Here is a 16,369-nt window from a genome sequence, read left to right on the forward strand (position 1 = left end):
TTTAAAAATATGATACTCCAGCGAATGAACAGTGTAACATTTTTTAAAGAAACGTGAGTATGTTGGAGCAGAATTCTGCATTCGTTGATTTTATGAGGTAGGACAATATGTCCGATAAACGAACGTTCAAGGTGCATATTTGTCAAAATGATCATTTAGAAATCGTTGCTTAATTCTCTGAGCGAGATTGTCCTAAATCAGCTGTTTTACTATTAAATTCGTACAACTTTGAATACAATTCTAGCATGTCTCGATAGTTATAGCTTTTTTAAAAATATGACACTCCAGCGAATGAACGGTATAACATTTTTTAAAGAAACGTGATTTTAAATTACTTATTTATCTCCTTCAATTAATTAGAGCAACTGTTGCGATCAGTGGGATAAAAAAGAACATTTTTTATGCAGTTTTATGCATAATTCCGATTGTCTTATTTTTGAAGTACGGTAATGTCTCCCTAACCGACGCTCAGATTGTGCACACGAATGGACAATTTGGGAAAAGCAGATACGCGATTATCCGAGCCTCGCATCTCGATTTTATAATTGTTAACGATCGGCGACTATAAAAATGAGCCGTGAGGCTCAAACAATCGTATTTCCTCTTCCAAAATTGTCCATTTTCTTACACAATCTGAGCGTCGATTACGGAGAATTTACTGTATCTTCGATTAAACGTGGTCAGACGTCTAATTAGCTATCGATAAGCGTTTCGTCATAATTTCCAGAGACGCCCCCGAGCCTACCGGCGAGGAAGGTGAAGAAGCCGACGTGGAATTGCCGAAGGTGTACGAGCCAGTTTACGACGATCAGATACTAAGAGACAGATTGGAGATGTTCTTGTCGCAGTTCAACGAAATGCAAAGGGGTTCGGGCATGGATCTGGTCTTCTTTCCAGACGCTATGTTGCACTTGGTGAAAATCTCGCGAGTCATTAGACACCCGAAAGGGAACGTGATGTTGGTCGGTGTCGGCGGATCGGGCAAACAGAGCCTGACGAAGCTGTCTTCTTTCATCGCAGGCTACAAGACCTATCAGATCACTTTGACGAGATCGTACAACGTGGCGAACTTCTTAGAGGATCTGAAATACCTTTATCGTACGTGCGGCGCCCATGGTAAAGGGACCACGTTCATATTCACCGATCTGGACATCAAAGAGGAAGGTTTCTTAGAGTACTTGAACAACATTCTCAGTTCCGGCGTCATCAGCAACTTGTTCACGCGGGACGAGCAGCAAGAGATCATATCCGAACTGACGCCGACATTGAAACGCGAGAACCCGAAGCGAACGGTGAACAACGAGCTCGTGATGGAGTTCTTCCTTCAAAGAACCTGTCACAATCTGCACGTGGTCTTCTGCTTCTCCCCTGTCGGAGAAAAGTTCCGGAACCGTGCGCAACGTTTTCCCGCTCTGATATCAGGCTGCACGATCGATTGGTTCCAGCCGTGGCCCAAGGACGCTCTGATCCTAGTAGCTAAACACTTTCTACACGACTTCGACATCGCTTGCACCGACGCGGTGAAAGCTGAGCTGGTGAACGCGTTGGGCTCCATACAAGACATCGTCTCGATGAAGTCCGCGGAATACTTTCAAAGGTTCCGCAGAGCTACTCACGTCACTCCGAAATCTTATTTGAACTTCATCGGGGGCTACAAGAACATCTATCACAGCAAGCAGCACGAACTCGGGGAGGGTGCTAAGAGGATGGACACGGGCTTGGCGAAACTGGAGGAGGCCTCGAGATCGGTCGAAATCCTGAAATGCGACCTCGCTGTGATGGAACAGGAGCTGGTCCAAGCTTCCGAGAAGGCTGAAACGGTTCTGTTGGAGGTGACCGAGAGAGCGATGCAGGCGGAAGCTTTCAAGAATCAAGTGCAAAAGGTGAAGGAGAAAGCCGAGCAGTTGGTGGCTTGCATAGCCGAGGAGAAAGCACTCGCCGAGCAGAAGCTAGAGGCTGCTAAGCCAGCACTGGAAGAAGCAGAGGCAGCTCTGAACACGATCAAGCCTGCCCACATAGCTACCGTCCGAAAATTGGGCAGACCGCCGCATCTGATCATGAGGATCATGGACTGCGTGCTGATCCTGTTTCAGCGCAAGATCGGCTCCGTCGTGCCAGACAATACCGCCCTCTGCCCGAAACCATCCTGGGCGGAATCCTTGAAGCTGATGGCTAGCACGACTTTCCTTCTTCAGCTGCAAAATTATCCGAAGGACATAATCAACAACGAGATGGTCGAATTGCTGCAGCCTTACTTCAAAATGGAGGACTATAACATGGAGACTGCGCGACGGGTTTGCGGAGACGTGGCAGGCTTACTGTCCTGGACAAAGGCCATGGCTTTCTTCCACTCTGTCAACAAAGAGGTCCTTCCACTGAAGGCTAACTTAGCCTTGCAGGAAGCCAGACTGAAAGTAGCGATGGAGGACTTGGCTAACGCGGAGAGAGAGCTATCGGAAAGAGAAATGGCGTTGCAGGCGGTCAAAGAGCAGTACGATTCGGCTGTTGCGGAGAAGCAAAGGCTGACAGACGCGGCGAACGTTTGCATCAGGAAAATGACAGCTGCTACTGCTCTGATCAACGGACTCGGAGGCGAGAAGATACGCTGGACCGAGCAAAGCAGCGAGTTTAAAGTTCAACTGGGACGATTAGTGGGCGATGTTCTGCTGGCCACTGGTTTCTTATCTTACTGTGGTCCTTACAATCAGCAGTTCAGAGCAGGCTTGGTGTCCTCCTGGATGAACACATTGGCAACCAAGTCGATTCCTTTCACCAAAAACCTGAACATCACGAACATGCTGGTCGACAGCGCAACCATGTCGGAGTGGACCCTCCAAGGGCTGCCAAACGATGAACTGTCCGTACAGAACGCGCTAATCGTGACCAAATCATCGTCCTATCCTCTGTTGGTCGATCCGCAAAACCAGGGGAAGATGTGGATTAAGAATAAGGAATGTATGAACGAGCTACAGATAACGTCTCTGAACCACAAATACTTCAGGACGCATCTCGAAGACAGCCTGTCTCTAGGCAGACCGTTGCTGATAGAAGACATAGCGGAGGAGCTAGATCCGGTCCTCGATAATGTGTTGGAGAAAAATTTCATCAAATCCGGCTCGATCGAGAAAGTGATCGTCGGTGACAAGGAGTGCGACGTGATGCCTGGCTTCATGCTGTACATCACCACGAAGCTGCCGAATCCAGCGTACAGTCCGGAAATATCGGCGAAGACGTCGATCATCGATTTCACGGTCACCATGCTGGGCTTGGAGGATCAGTTGTTGGGTAGAGTGATTTTAATGGAGAAAGCAGACCTGGAGGCCGAGAGGGTGGCCCTTTTCGAGTCCGTGATGACGAATCAACGATCGATGAAGGAACTCGAGAGCACCCTGTTGCACCGGCTAACGTCGTCCGAAGGCAACTTGGTGGACGATGAAGCGCTCATCAACGTGCTCAGGGAGACTAAGACGACGGCGGAGTCCGTGAACGAGAAGCTGAAGGTCTCGGCGTTAACGAAGAAGAAGATCACCTTGGCCCGAGAGGAATTCCGCGCGGTCGCGTCTAGAGGCTCCATCCTCTACTTCCTGATCGTGGAGATGAGTAACGTGAACGCGATGTACCAGAACTCGTTGAGACAGTTCCTAACGATATTCGACAACTCGATCACAAAGTCGACGAAGAGCCCGATCACCAACGAACGAATAAGCATAATCCTCCGCCACTTGACCTACGAGGTGTGGGCCTTCACGCTGCGGAGCCTGTACGAGAGACACAAATCATTATTCACGTTGATGCTAGCGATGAAGATAGATTGCCACAGGGGTACGATATCTCACGCGGAGTTCAACGCGTTTATAAAAGGCGGTGCGTCATTGGACTTGAACGCCGTCGCCCCGAAGCCGTTCAAGTGGATCCTTGACATCACTTGGCTGAACCTCGTGGAGATCAGCAAGCTGAAGACATTTACGGACGTCTTGACCAAGATTGAATTCAGCGAGAGAGAGTGGCGGGTGTGGTACGAGAAAGAGAAGCCCGAGGAGGAGGAACTTCCCTGCGGATATCAGAAGAAGCTGGATGTCTTCAGGAAGCTGCTTTTAATTAGATCGTGGAGTCCGGATAGGACCTTGTCCCAGGCGAGGAAGTACGTGGTCGAATCCCTGGGAAAGGAGTACGGAGAGGCTAAGATCCTGGACTTGGAAGCCACTTGGTTGGAATCGGAAGTCAGGACTCCGCTTATATGTATATTATCGATTGGGTCCGATCCTAGTCCTCAGATAACGATACTGGCGAAACAGAAATCCATTCGTGAGTAACAAATTCGGCTAGATGCGATCGAATCGTAACCGTGAGGGAGGCAACTTTGTGGACGAGTACAGTAATGTCTCCCTAATTGACGCTCAGATTGCGCACAAACATGAACAATTTGGGAAGAGGAGATCCGATTATTCGAGACTTGCAGCTCGTTTTTATAGTTGCTGACAATCGATAACCATAAAAATACGAGCCACAGGGCTCGAACAATCGTATCTCCTCTTCCCAAATTGTCCATTTTTGTGGACAATCTGAGCGTCGATTAGAGAGACATTGCTGTACTTAATTCGACATAATTTTAAGCATCGTTCCGATCGTTTCGTCGATGTCACAGAACTCAGGTCAGTGTCCATGGGTCAAGGTCAAGAATTTCACGCGCGCAGATTGATCTCGGACGCCATGAACACCGGCGGTTGGGTGCTGCTGCAGAACATTCATTTGTCGCTACCGTTCTGCACGGAAGTTATGGACGCCCTCGTGGAAACGGAATCGGTGAACGAGGTGTTCAGACTTTGGATGACCACCGAAGTGCACGCTCAATTTCCTATCGGTTTATTACAGGTTTCTATAATTATTAAAGTAGCGATAACAATGATAACTCGTTGAACGAACGTTGATGGTAAAAGAGTGTACGCGGTGCAAACTTTCACAAAAATTAGTTTTTCCTTTGAAGAAGTTTCGATATCGCTTTTGTACAAGTCCGACATTCGTCGTGCGTTGAAAATAATATTTTCAAACCTACTGAAAGATTGATGTAAAAAACGATAATTCTTGCACCTAACGCTGGTTGCAGTTAAAAATAATTCGTCGGTCGATGTAACAATGAAAGAATCAACTAAAGTATCGTACGACCTTTTTCTACTCTGAGAAATATTATTTCAATTACGATAACGTGGTCCATTAACTGCAACCAGCGCTAGGTGCAAGAATTATCGTTTTTTACATCAATCTTTCAGTAGGTTTGAAAATATTATTTTTTTATTTAGTCCGACATTCGTCGTGCGTTGAAAATAATATTTTTTTATTTAGTCCGACATTCGTCGTGCGTTGAAAATAATATCTTTTTATTTAGTCTGACATTCGTCGTGCGTTGAAAATAATATTTTCAAACCTACTGAAAGATTGATGTAAAAAACGATCATTCTTGCACCTAACGCTGGTTGCAGTTAATGAACCACGTTATCGTAATTGAAGTAATATTTCTCAGAGTAGAAAAAGGTCGTACGATACGTTAGTTGATTCTTTCATTGTTACATCGACCGACGAATTATTTTTATGACGTCCGGTAATTTTCATGAAACGTAGCGTACACTCTTATACTAAATAGTATAAATACTGTCTCAGATGGCGATCAAATTCACAAACGAGCCACCGCAAGGTATCAGAGCCAGTTTGAAGAGAACATACCAAGCTGTGACGCAGGATACATTGGATTATAGTACACAATCGCAATGGCCACCTTTACTGTACGCGGTAGCGTTCCTGCACACGGTTGTTCAAGAACGCAGGAAATTCGGACCCCTTGGCTGGAATATTCCGTATGAATTTAATCAGGCTGATTTCGCGGCCTCGGTTCAATTCATACAGAATCATTTAGATGACATGGACCCAAAGAGGGGGGTGTCGTGGCCAACTGTCTGCTACATGCTTGGAGAGGTTTGCTGATTTCGTTGTACCGCATGAAATTGCACCCTTTTGTTGGACGGAATAAAAACAAGATATTTTCACAGAAATCTGTATTCTATCAAAATAAGAACCGTTAACTTTAACCGCTTAATTTTAGACACTTGACTTTAGTAAATGACCATTGCCAATTAAAATATTCCATACTTATGAAAATTAATAGATAATAATAATCGAATTTGAATAAATATGAGGTTGTGGAAAATAGCATCGCTAAAGAAATAAAACCCACAAGATTCTAAATCCCGTTCAGGAGAAAAAGAAAGGATTAGATTATGTTGAAAGAATTAGTTTACTAGTTGATGAACAAAAAGGGCCTAACCGATAAAGTGTAATGTAGGAAGAAAGAACTCTGTTCCCGTAGTCGGCCACATTTTTTTCAAAATATTAAAAAACCACCGAAGGGGGAAATGTGCGAAAAAGCGCGCAATCTAATTTACCCTGTAACTACCCTCACGGATTAGTTACAGAGTTGAAATTTTGCACAGATGAGTTTTTCTCAGTCAGCTATGGAACGGTATAATACTCATTAATGAACCTCTAAGGGCAATTTTGACCGTCTTAATCGGCTAGGCCCTTTGTCGAGAACGTTGCATTTGTTGCCTTTCTTGTGCCAGTATTAGGATATCCTTGATACAAAAGTGAAAATAATTTAATTGAAAACTAAATGTTACTTTCTGTAGTATTAACGTTAAACTTAATGTAACAAAGAACGTTTCGTATTACATACAATTTAGAATTTGTTACATTCGCATTGTTCTGTGGGGTGAAAACGTAAGATAAACCGTGGTTATATTTATTTTTAATCTACATTCAAATAATTCTATTCTACACATGGTGGCAGAAACAATAAATCGTTTATTCTTGAAGCCAGTTCGAAGGCAAGATGATTAAACATGATTTTCATATCCTTGCGAACACAGGTCCAATATGGAGGCAGAGTCACCGACGACTTCGACAAACGGTTATTGACCACGTTTACGCACGTCTGGTTCTGCGATGTACTGTTACGTCCCGGTTTCGAATTCTATCGTGGATACAAGCTACCACAGACTAGAAATCTTCAAGGATACATAGATTACATCGACGCGTTGCCTGCTACGGACACTCCGGAGGTGTTCGGATTACATCCAAACGCGGACATCACCTATCAAATAAATACGGCGAAAGGGATACTGGACACAATTCTAAGCGTCCAGCCGAAGGAAGGAGGCTCGCAGGGTGGCGAAACAAGGGAGAACGTTGTCTACAAATTAGCTAGCGACATGTTGGCCAAGCTACCGAAACAGTATAACGCTTTCGAAGTGAAAGAAGCGCTTCAACGAATGGGAGCTTTGTTGCCGATGAATATATTCTTGAGACAAGAAGTCGACAGGTGCTAAAATTCCTATACAGAGCTGACTAATATTTACGAAAAACATTTCAAATATTATTTTAAACGATAGGATCTTCATAATTGAAATAAAATAGGATCTCAAATCGGAAATGTAATTTCAGTGAACAAAATATTTTATTTTTGTAATCTGAAACATAGTAGTATCTTCGATTGATAACCTTGCCCTGGTAACTCTTCGTAAGCCTTCATAACTCGTGCATTACTAAATATTCCAAATTAAGAAAAATATCTTTCGCATATTTCAAATAAAACATGTGATTTGAAATATTATTTTAAACCATGTTTACATTAAAATAATTTATTTTCGGAAGTATAATTTAAAAATAATATTCTATCCAGCTCTGTTCATATACGAACTTCATTCATTTTTTATAGAATTACAAGAGTGATAAAAGAAGTGCGCAGCACATTGACGAACCTAAAACTAGCGATCGAAGGTACCATCGTAATGAGCCAAGGATTACGAAAATCTCTCGACGCTATGTACGATGCGCGTATACCGGAAAGATGGCTGAAGATATCCTGGGAATCTGCAACCCTCGGATTCTGGTACACCGAACTTCTAGAGAGAGACTACCAATTTAGACAATGGTGCATTCACGGCAGACCTAAAGTTTTCTGGATGACCGGCTTCTTCAACCCCCAAGGATTTTTAACTGCTATGCGACAAGTTAGTTGAAACGAAAAGTCGTTTTTATCGGTATAGAAATGTAGAATATTTCTTTGACTATAGCTTGCCACAACCTTTTCAAAAAAGAAACTAGTGGAAGTAGTATTGCCTTATTAAATTCATTATTTACAGCCTTTGGTCATCGTTAGATTGCGGATTTTTACATTTTACAGAAATTAGAGATTTCAATTTCATTAATTAAACTACTTTGATCTTGTGGAAATTTTAGGAATTAACGAACATCTATGTTCCTCTAATCCAATTGGCCGAAGTTCTGCGATATTTGTCATATTGAAGTTATTTGATATAATTTTCTCTTTTAAAGACTTATATACTTCATACACTTGCATTTACTTTTTATTTGGAACATTACTTCAGTAATAAATACGTCCCAGTTTCCAGTACGGAATCAGAATAAATTTTCCGTATGCAAATGATTATACATATATTCTCGTTATTTAATCACGTGTCTAAAATTGATGTTTTTAAATTGAATAATAATTATGATTTGAGTATGTGTACAAATTGAAGCGCGAGACTTTATATCACAATAACAAATAAATGTCACGGATCGTCAACGTATCTAGTCATAATAATTAGGTAGGTAATAGGGCTATAAAAACAAATTGTTTTCTGTTGTTTTTTCTTACATGTCGAATAGCTTCAGTGTTATTTGAATATGTTCGTTGTCAACGCTAATAGCATCCAGCAATATATTTACTTTATTCATTGTACTCCCCTTATAAAGTATGATAAAAATGTCGTCTAAGAAAAGCTGTAAATTCTTTAAATGTTCTATTACATTCGGATATAATAATAGTAATAAAAAATCGTAATTAATTTCGAATATCCAGAACAATATTTGCAGCAAACGTTTTTCAATGAAAGCTTGCACATGTGATGTTTCTCAAGCATATTAAAATGTTGCATATGTATGTCGAAGGAGGTAACTCGAGCACACAAAGGATGGGCCCTGGATTCCGTGGTGTTGCAAAATTTGATTACAAGGTTCAATAAGGAAGACATTAGGAATCAGCCCCAGGAGGGGGTCTACGTTCATGGTCTATTCCTGGAAGGTGCCTCGCTCGATCGTAAAACGGGCAAGTTGGTGGAAAGTAAACCGAAGGTCCTATACGAGCAGATGCCTGTGATTTACATTTACGCGATAAACACAACTGCGGGCAAGGATCCAAAGCTTTACGAGTGTCCTATATATAGGAAACCGCAGAGAACAGATACAAAGTATATAGGATCGATCGATTTCGAAACCGACCATAATCCTCGACACTGGACGTTACGGGGCGTAGCGCTTTTATGTGACATCAAATAAAATACTCCAGAAACGATTCGATTTCTTTCCTTAATCATTCCATTTCGGAACTTATTATCTAGTAATAGAAAACACTCTGAGAAATGTTGGAAATCCTTTTGGAGAATACTGTACGTTCATAAATTATATAGGATGACATTTCAATCTAATTCCCAGGTCTGATCACGTCACTCGCGTGCCATTGTTTTCCTGGCAATTATTATTTCGTTATAGTTAGTTATAAATTATTATTATTAATATTTGATTAGCGTCTATTTAGTCTCAGTTTAGTAATAAAGTGTTAAATTCTTTGTAAACCTCTTCAAAATATTCAATGTCTATATACCAAAATAATTGCGAATAAAAGGATATTTCATTTGATGTAACTGATATAAAATCGGCGTGTGATATTGAAGGATACAACATAAAATTAACGATGAGTCATCTTATTTTATTTTCTGATTTCTCAGAAACCTGTAATTAGGAGTATCGCCACGAGAATAAATACAGTTTTGAATTTTCAAAAAAAATCTTTCAACTTTGTTGACAAAACATAGAAATATATAAAATGTCGGTATGTAAAGTCCTAACTAAATTTGTACAAATCTTACCGTGTTAAGTATATTGAAACAAAAATGTCTTTTTTACATTTCTCAACTGCTACATATCATCTCTATATCACTTTAAAAAAAAATATTTCCTGTCACTCTTTCTTGAAAATCTATTAATAACGCAAAAATGAAATAAACACGAATTATAATTAATTTTATAATGAACAATTTTTAATGTATGACCAATATTTTTAACAATAGGTTGATTAGATTACATTTTTACATATCTCCTAGATTTGGATTGATTTATTCCAAATTCTGTAAAAAAAGACAAAAAATCCGATTCAGAAATTTTAAAAAGAAAAGCAACATATATTCTTGATTGCAATTATGCGTTTACTTTTTTATTCTACCTAAATTGTATTTTATTAAATAGAATCTTTCTAATGTAACTAAGTTATTTACCTCTCTTTGTTACCGATTCCCCCACAATTATTTAATACAAATTAATAGGTAAATGCTAGTAATGTAATAGAAAAATAATTCACACCACAAACAGTAGATATTGTAATTAATATACTAAAGTTTGTATGGACAAAGACAAACATAAATATTAAAATTTTTAAGTAAAAATTTTCTCAATAAGACTTTTCATTATGTTCAAGTTTGTTTTTCAACTTAGACTTATAAAATGAATTCACTAACAATATTTTAGCAGAGTATACATTCCATTCGCAATGTAAAATGTTTTCTATTAAAAATTTGTTCTTGATTTATTTTATAGCCAAATATTCCAGTTTTACTTAAAAAAAAATTTTAATGTTTTTATTATCTTCAATAAAGCATAAAATGTAGCTCTTTCTTTCGAATTTCCTGATGCTATTTGTACAGTATCCGGGGAAGTATTAACTTTTATAGCTGTAATATAAATATCTTCTTTCAGAGGTTTTATAAATATAGAACTAAGTTCTAAATTTACAGAAAACAAAAGATCTTGCAAACTTAATTGAAATTCTTGTACAAATTCTGGTGTAATATTACTACAATCTTCAGGAACAAGGGTGTCCAACTTTGTTACAAATTCTTGGCATAGAGCACTATCTATAGACTCCTTCACTTTAATGTGATATTCCGATATTTTATAGCCTAAGTTAATCTTTTTAGCGTTTGGTAACCTTGATAATGTTGGATAAAGAGATTTTGCAGTTTCACTAGTAGGATCAGTTTCCTCTTCCTTGTCACCAAGCTCTGTGATAATATTCAAATCAGCTACTAAGTCTGTTAACTTGTGTAACATCTTCTTTGCTGCTTCTTGTTTTGCTTGCTTTTTTGTTCTTGCAACTCCAGTTTCTCTAAAATTTGCTACATTACATAGAAAAGTAAATATTTTTCTATGAGGAGGCCCAACATCACTGACTTGTACATATTGAGGCTCTTGTAAATTGTTTTCAATACATAGCTCCTACAATATATAGATTGATGATATATTAATATCTTTACAATAATTCCATAAACAAAGAGTAAAGATTACATCTTACTTTTAAAGCACCCACTGCATTAACAAATGGCACATTAGGGGGCAGTCTTTCTGTTTCAGGAATTACTGGGGGTAAAGGTGTTCTTAAAGGCGACTGCGAAGTTGGTGCAGGTAGTTGAAGATATCCTCTATGTGTTGCTATAGTTTCCAGCATTGCTTTTGCAGCCTCGTGCTTTGCATCTTTCTTAGAACGTCCAGTACCATTTGCTGTAAGGCCATCGCAAGTAACTTGGTAGGTAAAGGTATTCATATGTGTGCCACCCCCATCGTGTATAAGTTGATAATCAGGCACTGACTGTTGCTTTACCATCATTTCTTGAAGGATAGATATAGGAGTTTTAATCATATTGTATAACTACACTATTTACACCTTTGTCTCTGTTATACTATGGTAAGGTTACTGTATTCTGTTATTGATAGACACTAAATTTCATTCTTTAACGAATAAATTAAGAACTGCTAAATCAAAAACATCTTAACTACATTTAAACTCAAAGCATAAGTAGAGTTCCACTAATCACACAATACGTGTAACAGTCGGATAAAATATAAAATTGTTTTATCGTATACCAAGGTCACACATATTTGTTTCCAATACAGAAGCAGTGAAATGTATAAACGCGGTAAATTCAAAGTACATATAGTGAACTGCGAAATTATTCTAAAACGGAATAACTTCGGTATATTCCTAGCAAAGGGACGGACAAAGAAAATGCATGTGTTATACACTAATTAATTAGTTATAACGCTTAAATCACGAAACTGATAAACGTTTTCTGTGGAAATTTATCGTAACTAAGAAATTCGCGATCAAAATCTTCATACAGCTGTCAATATTCCCAATATGGCAGCCATTTCTGACTGTATATTAATAGGAAAAAAATCTGCCGATAGATGGCACGAGGATCGGGATTAGTGTCTAGGATATATCAGGTTGGGTGGGTAAGCTTTCCCGTTACATGTTGTGATTTCGAACACAGAAATATTAAAGTTGTAATTTCAGACATAGAAATATTGAAATATTAATGATAGCCAGCAATGGGGAATATGATGATCCGATGCGATTGTAGGGAAAAGGGAGGGGGTTGAATCTTAAATACAAAATAATTAATTCATAATAATGAATTCATAATGTCTGAATTAAAAAAGAAAGATCTTCGCGGTTATACGAACTACGAAATTAGAAACGTGTTCGCTAGACGGTGTGCCCATGCGCAATAGCCTACATATGAACGAGTAATCTGTCATATGCCGGCAGATCTCACCAATCACAGTACAGTAATTTCTCCTGGATTCGCATTACTTCAGTATTCTCAGGTTCGCGCTGTGATATTGCTACGGCCCTGTAATTTATCGATTTTCTCACTACATCGATGCTAAAGTTTGACATAGTCAGTGAACACGTGTGCTACGGCACGCTCCGCGGCTCCTTTGAATCGAATTCCCGAAAGACAACTCATAATACAATGATATAACTTTTTTTAATTTTAACATTTTAAAACAGACTTTTTTTTTAACATTTTCTGATTTAAATAAAATCAAACACGATATAATTTCAAGACAGTCAAACATGTTTTTGTGTGGTATATGAATATAGTCAAATCTGTTTTTGTGCAGTAGATAGGGACCGCAGGAAAAAAACGCACAAAAAAAATCGTATAAAAAAGACCGCACAGAAACAGGATTGACTGTACATTTATTTACATGTCTAATATTAGTTCTTTGGGAAGAAAAAAATGTTGTGAAGTTCTGCAAATCTTTGAAAGTGACAATTATAAAAGAACCTATTAACATTTTAAAAATCTGTGTGCCATCTCTTTTATATATCATACAAAATAAGTAATAAGTAATAAGTAATAATATGGTAGCAGTCACGCAAAGACAGAATCATTAAGAAATATCGCATTTATTGTCACTGAAAAATTTCTAATTGTATAATATTACTGAAGTTGCCTTTATTAGATTCGGATACACGAACATTACAATTTTTCGAGATCCTGACTCGACCCGACTTCTTTTTCGGGTATTGGAATTCTATAAACTTTCGGGATCCCGACCCGACTCCAATTTCGTGTACTCGACTTCGCGTAAAGTATTTGAAAAGTTTTTTAAAAGTTGCTACTTTAGTAGCAACAAAAGTTGTTACTTTATATTTATGTTTTTTTATTTACAGGTAGCGGAAAAAATGCTCTCAAAACTGCAGGAAAAGTTGCAGACAAACTTAAAAAAGGATTGGTTAAGGAGCCTCTAAAACACCAAACGACTAGATCATCAATGTAAGTTCCAATTCAGTATTCTTTGTTTGATAAATATTTATTTTTCTACTTAATAATTAGTATTCAAAATGAAAATCAAAGTACGATTGATCAAACGTGTTAATACGAACATAACCATCCTCTCCACCTGTAGAAAAGCTGCGACCATTTGGATGAAATGCAAGAGAATTGATTGGACCAAAGTGACCCTTCAAACGCGCGAATTCTTCTTCAAATACTAAATGGTAAAATCGCGAATCGAACTTTCCTTGACGAGTGGACGTTGTTGTTACATCCATTGCGTCTTGACCACCTCCAAGAACCACCTGTAGAAAACATAATCATCATGAATTATCAGAAATATGATCTTGCGTGTGTCATGATCGAGTGCGAACATACATGATCGAAAATAGGAGAAATTGTGGCAGAGTTTACAGGTCTTTCTGTTTTATATGTCTTCAATAACATTAGCGATTCACTGTCAAACAATTTTGCGGTGTTGTCTTTTGATGCAGTTACAAACATGGTGCCATCCTTATTGAACTGCATATCATTAATTTGAGACTTGTGACTTGAAACACTGTTCAACTTCTTTCTTGTCTATAAAAATAAGGTACATTGATTAGTCGCAGATAGTGTTGGAAATGTTACAAAATATTTGATGTTACTTACTCTCACATCCCAAAGAATGATTTCACCATCTTCATGGCCAGTAATAATTGTTTCATCTAAAGCACCCCATAAAATGGCAGAGATTCTGGGACCATTAACAGAAATTCTAGAAATTGCATCTTCTTGTGACAATGCTCCATCAACATTTCTGATATCTATGATGAACATCTCACATTGGTGACCGAGAGCTTTGTCTGTAGAATAGACAGCAAGGTCTGCTGAATAACTAAAGTTACATGTCCTTACTGAACTATTTGTTTGGAGTTGACCGATTTCTTTGCCTAAATGTGAATTACAAAATATAGTAGAAAATCAAATAATTTTTATGTGAATCAACTTTTCTTTTGCTTAACACAATATACAAACCAGTTTGACAGTCCCAAACTCTCAATGTGTTGTCACCACTGCCAGATATAAATCTAGTTGTGTCCCAATTGACATCGATACACCATACAGAACCATTGTGGCCATTAAATGTTCCAAGACGTTCTCCATTCAAAGAATACCAAACATTTGGCTTTTTATCTTTACTTGACGAAAATAATAAATCTCCTTCCCTATTATATTTGATTTTTGTGATGGCACGCTCGTGCCCGTGTAACATCAAGGGTTTCTGGAATATAATGAACGATTTATTTACATCTCAGTTACATTAACATAACCATAAAAAGCGGTTAAGCACGACAGCATTTTAACCGCATTACAAAGCAAATTCATTGAACATCACAATAGCAATCGAACCTTTACAAAATCAAATGCGCTTTAAAACAATTTAAGTATGTATATACATAAGGTTTACATTGAGGTTATACTGTCACATGTTTAAATATTTTACGAAAAGTACGTTTAAACTATTGACAACGGACGATATGAATGATCACGACTAACCATCTTCTGGTGCAGTACACAATTAAATAAAATGTTTACGAAAGATCAAGAGATCCGAATCGGTTTCGTGCAGAATCCTGGTATATATGACTCTAGCCACGAGACTCCATAGCAGTACTAGGCAAGAAGTTCCAAACTTGACAAGTCCAAAGTTGACAATCGACACAGAGAATTTACTGTATTAGCCTTTCACACGCACTCAAAACAGTGTATACAGGTCGTCCCAAAAATGTCTCGCAATCCGGAAATGGTGGATTTCTTAGATTATTTGAAGTAACTTTCTCCTTAGCGAAAATGCAAACCGCGGCTTCGTTTACGAGTTATTAATGAAAAACGCCAACCAATAAGAAGCGAGCTCTGCTGACGCGAGGCGGCCGAGCCAACAAGCGCGCGAAGCCCAGCTCCGCTCATTGGCTCCGTCGTCTCGTGCCAGCAGATCTCGCCTCTCATTGGTCACTGATTTTCGTTGATAACTCGTAAACGAAGCCGCGGTTTGCATTTTCGCTAAGGAGAAAGTTGCTTCTAATGATCTCAGGAACCCTCCATTTCCGGATTACGAGACATTTTTGAGACACCCTGTATATGCATGTGTTAGCATGTGTTGTCACAGAATATTATATTCTGTGGTCACAGAAAAATAAACTCGTACCACCTAGCGGTCGAAAATATTACTAATTAGCTTCGTCTAGTGACCGTTCGCACAACTACAGCGTGGCGATAAACTCCATGCTCAATGATCGTTGGTGTTACACGAATATGTACATATTTTGAACCATTTCGTAATAAACTGAAATTGGAATACCTATTTCTAAAAATTTAATTACTTTTAAAGAACTTCTGTTTAAAATTATATGAATTATTATAAGTTTCTGCAAACTTTCCGGCCGCAGCGTATTTCATTAGTGAGAATAGGAGTAGAAATAACTTTGCTCTGATTGGCTAACGATTCAATGCTAAGACAGACATCATTGCGGATTGGATGCGCAGTAAAATGATGGGGATACTTGTAAAAGCTAAGGGAGGTAAAAAGATCGTGCAAAACCTGAGGTATTATTGTAGTGTATTTCCATTGGCCAATTGCAAAAGCCGCAATATCA

The 16,369-nt window shown here is 38.7% G+C and overlaps 3 protein-coding genes across 4 annotated transcripts in view; 1 reads left to right on the forward strand and 2 right to left on the reverse strand.

Annotated features, from left to right (window-relative positions):
* The window catches only part of Dhc1 (dynein axonemal heavy chain 1), a 41,148-nt gene extending 31,742 nt beyond the window's left edge, over nt 1–9,406 (forward strand). For both annotated transcript variants that reach the window (XM_033466801.2, XM_033466802.2), the window contains exons 29-34: nt 728–4,305; nt 4,646–4,872; nt 5,656–5,967; nt 6,918–7,369; nt 7,766–8,060; nt 9,004–9,406. In XM_033466801.2, the coding sequence (XP_033322692.2) occupies nt 728–4,305; nt 4,646–4,872; nt 5,656–5,967; nt 6,918–7,369; nt 7,766–8,060; nt 9,004–9,390 (5,251 nt within the window). In that variant the 3' untranslated portion in view covers nt 9,391–9,406. The remainder of the gene's footprint in view (nt 1–727; nt 4,306–4,645; nt 4,873–5,655; nt 5,968–6,917; nt 7,370–7,765; nt 8,061–9,003) is intronic.
* Nucleotides 9,407–9,799: 393 nt separating this feature from the next.
* Nucleotides 9,800–12,310, reverse strand: LOC117218437 (interferon-inducible double-stranded RNA-dependent protein kinase activator A homolog). Its single transcript, XM_076520948.1, has 2 exons — nt 11,459–12,310; nt 9,800–11,382 (listed from the first exon to the last, which is right to left on the reverse strand). Exons 1-2 carry the CDS (start codon nt 11,801–11,803, stop codon nt 10,720–10,722), a joined length of 1,008 nt encoding a protein of 335 aa, XP_076377063.1. The 5' UTR covers nt 11,804–12,310; the 3' UTR covers nt 9,800–10,719.
* A 1,441-nt stretch (nt 12,311–13,751) lies between these two features.
* On the reverse strand, nt 13,752–15,584 carry LOC117218450 (eukaryotic translation initiation factor 3 subunit I). Its single transcript, XM_033466834.2, has 5 exons — nt 15,273–15,584; nt 14,751–14,997; nt 14,385–14,665; nt 14,112–14,312; nt 13,752–14,038 (listed from the first exon to the last, which is right to left on the reverse strand). Exons 1-5 carry the CDS (start codon nt 15,273–15,275, stop codon nt 13,790–13,792), a joined length of 981 nt encoding a protein of 326 aa, XP_033322725.1. The 5' UTR covers nt 15,276–15,584; the 3' UTR covers nt 13,752–13,789.
* Between the last annotated feature and the right edge of the window lie 785 nt (nt 15,585–16,369).

This window comes from Megalopta genalis, chromosome 4, assembly GCF_051020955.1.
Source record: "Megalopta genalis isolate 19385.01 chromosome 4, iyMegGena1_principal, whole genome shotgun sequence".
Lineage (NCBI taxonomy): Eukaryota > Metazoa > Arthropoda > Insecta > Hymenoptera > Halictidae > Megalopta > Megalopta genalis.